This window comes from Austrofundulus limnaeus, unplaced genomic scaffold, assembly GCF_001266775.1.
Source record: "Austrofundulus limnaeus strain Quisiro unplaced genomic scaffold, Austrofundulus_limnaeus-1.0 Scaffold107, whole genome shotgun sequence".
NCBI lineage: Eukaryota > Metazoa > Chordata > Actinopteri > Cyprinodontiformes > Rivulidae > Austrofundulus > Austrofundulus limnaeus.
The window spans coordinates 1,716,443-1,718,535 of record NW_013952509.1 but is presented as its reverse complement, the minus strand read 5'-3'; the positions used below and the strand labels follow the sequence as shown (position 1 = coordinate 1,718,535).

At 40.6% G+C, this 2,093-nt stretch overlaps 1 protein-coding gene across 1 annotated transcript in view; it reads left to right on the top strand.

Moving 5' to 3' along the window:
- pltp (phospholipid transfer protein) overlaps nt 1-2,093 on the top strand; it is a gene marked incomplete at its 5' end in the record, with an annotated part of 29,258 nt that overhangs the window by 11,875 nt on the left and 15,290 nt on the right. Inside the window, 2 exon segments of the mRNA XM_014013880.1 lie at nt 1,141-1,296; nt 1,374-1,550. Of these exon segments, the coding sequence (XP_013869334.1) occupies nt 1,141-1,296; nt 1,374-1,550 (333 nt within the window).

Sequence of the window (2,093 nt, the reverse complement as noted above, 5' to 3'; positions counted from 1 at the left end):
GTAAATAGGAGCAGATATAAGATATTTTTCTTCTTCTGCTGCCTTTTATTTTATTTGTATTATTTTGTTGTATGTAATGTTTTGTTTTTTAAATGAAATGAATAAATACCATAAACTAAACAAAAAGATCTGTAACAGGGTCACAGATCATTTTCTTGAAAAGGAACGGAGGGTAAAATTTATCACCCACACATTTTATAATGTAGGCTGAAACTGAGCTTCCTGTTGTTGAAGGACCAGCATCCATCACTGGTCAGTTCTTTATAATTAGTCTCTCTGTCAGCTGCTGTTCATCTTCCCTCGTCATCAGTCTGTATAAATACCTCTTTCTTCTGTTCATTCCTCTCTGGTTCATTACATGGTTTTATCTACTGTTTGGTTGTCCTTGTGTTCCTCGTGCCTAATTATATTTTGTTTTCCTTTTGCTGCCCTGCCAGCTGTTTATTTTGTTCAAATAAATCTTTTTACAAAGCTTCATCCTCAATCCAGATCTGGACTCATTCTGCACCTCAAAACCTAACAGTTATTATAGTTAATTAGCTATGCTGCTATAGACTTAGACTGCTGGAGCACAAACTGAGCACATTTCCTCACTCTGCTGTTGTCTTTAGTCTCTCTTCTCTACATGTTTATTCTTATTATTTCTATATTTGTCTCTTCCAGAGGACAGTACACCTGGACCAGTTCTGTGTCTCTTTCCTGTCCCCAAACCCAGCCGGTCCTGGTTCTGGTTCTGCTGGAGGTTTCCTCTTGTTAAAAGGAGTTTTTCCTCTCCGCTGGTGTTCTGCTCAGGATGGAGACTGTGATGAAGCAAAGATTTGGCGCAGTCTGCTGGCTTCTTTAGATTTCATGTTTTTTATGTACAGTGCCGAGTCAACAGTTGTTGTGATTTGGAGCTATAACAAATAAACTGAATTGAATTGAAATACACTCAAAGATTACAAATTTAAGAAAAAAAATCGGATTTTAAATGTGTACAAAAATGCCAGAATTGTAAATACAGTACATGTGCATTGAAAGTGCATTTAGGTTTTTTTAAAAATTTTTTTGCTTTTGATTTTGAGGTCTCGTGTTCCAGTCTGTGGTTTTAAGAGTTTCAGAGATGATGTGAACTGAGTCTAATTCCTTCTTCTCTGTCAGATCTGCCCAGCCCTGAATCACGCTGCTCTGGTTCATGTTAACTCCATGTTGGAAACCATTCCTGTGAGGACTGAGGTGGATTCCTATATTGGGATTGATTATTCCCTGATTGACGATCCAGTGGTGACATCTCAGAGCCTCGACATGCACTTTCGGGTCAGACTCCAAAGAAATGAGTTGAAAACCTGATGAGATGTGAATTGGTACCAAGAGTTTGTTTCTTGTTCCTGTAGGGGATGTTCTTTGACCTGTCTCATCACAACCTCACCCTGGTAAACTATGCTGTGGAGCCAGTCATCAGGGAGTTTGACCGGATGGTGTATCTGGCTTTGTCTGAGTTTTTCTTTGACAGCGGCCTGTTTGCTTATTATACAGCTGGGATTTTCCAAATGCACATTGTTAATGAGAAGGTGAACCAGCTCAGATGAATCCGTAACCTTTACAGTTGCACCAAACTCAGCCAGGCACCACCAAATCTAACCCTAACCCCTGACCACCAAATCTAACCCTAACCCCTGACCACCAAATCTAACCCTAACCCCTGACCACCAAATCTAACCATAACCCCTGACCACCAAATCTAACCATAACCCCTGACCACCAAATCTAACCATAACCCCTCACCACCAAATCTAACCATAACCCCTGACCACCAAATCTAACCATAACCCCTGACGTTAAATCTAACCATAACACCTGACCAACAAATCTAACCATAACCCCTGACCACCAAATCTAACCATAACCCCTGACCACCAAATCTAACCATAACCCCTGACGTTAAATCTAACCATAACCCCTGACCACCAAATCTAACCATAACCCCTGACCACCAAATCTAACCCTAACCCCTGACGTTAAATCTAACCATAACCCCTGACGTTAAATCTAACCATAACCCCTGACCACCAAATCTAACCATAACCCCTGACGTTAAATCTAACCATAACCCC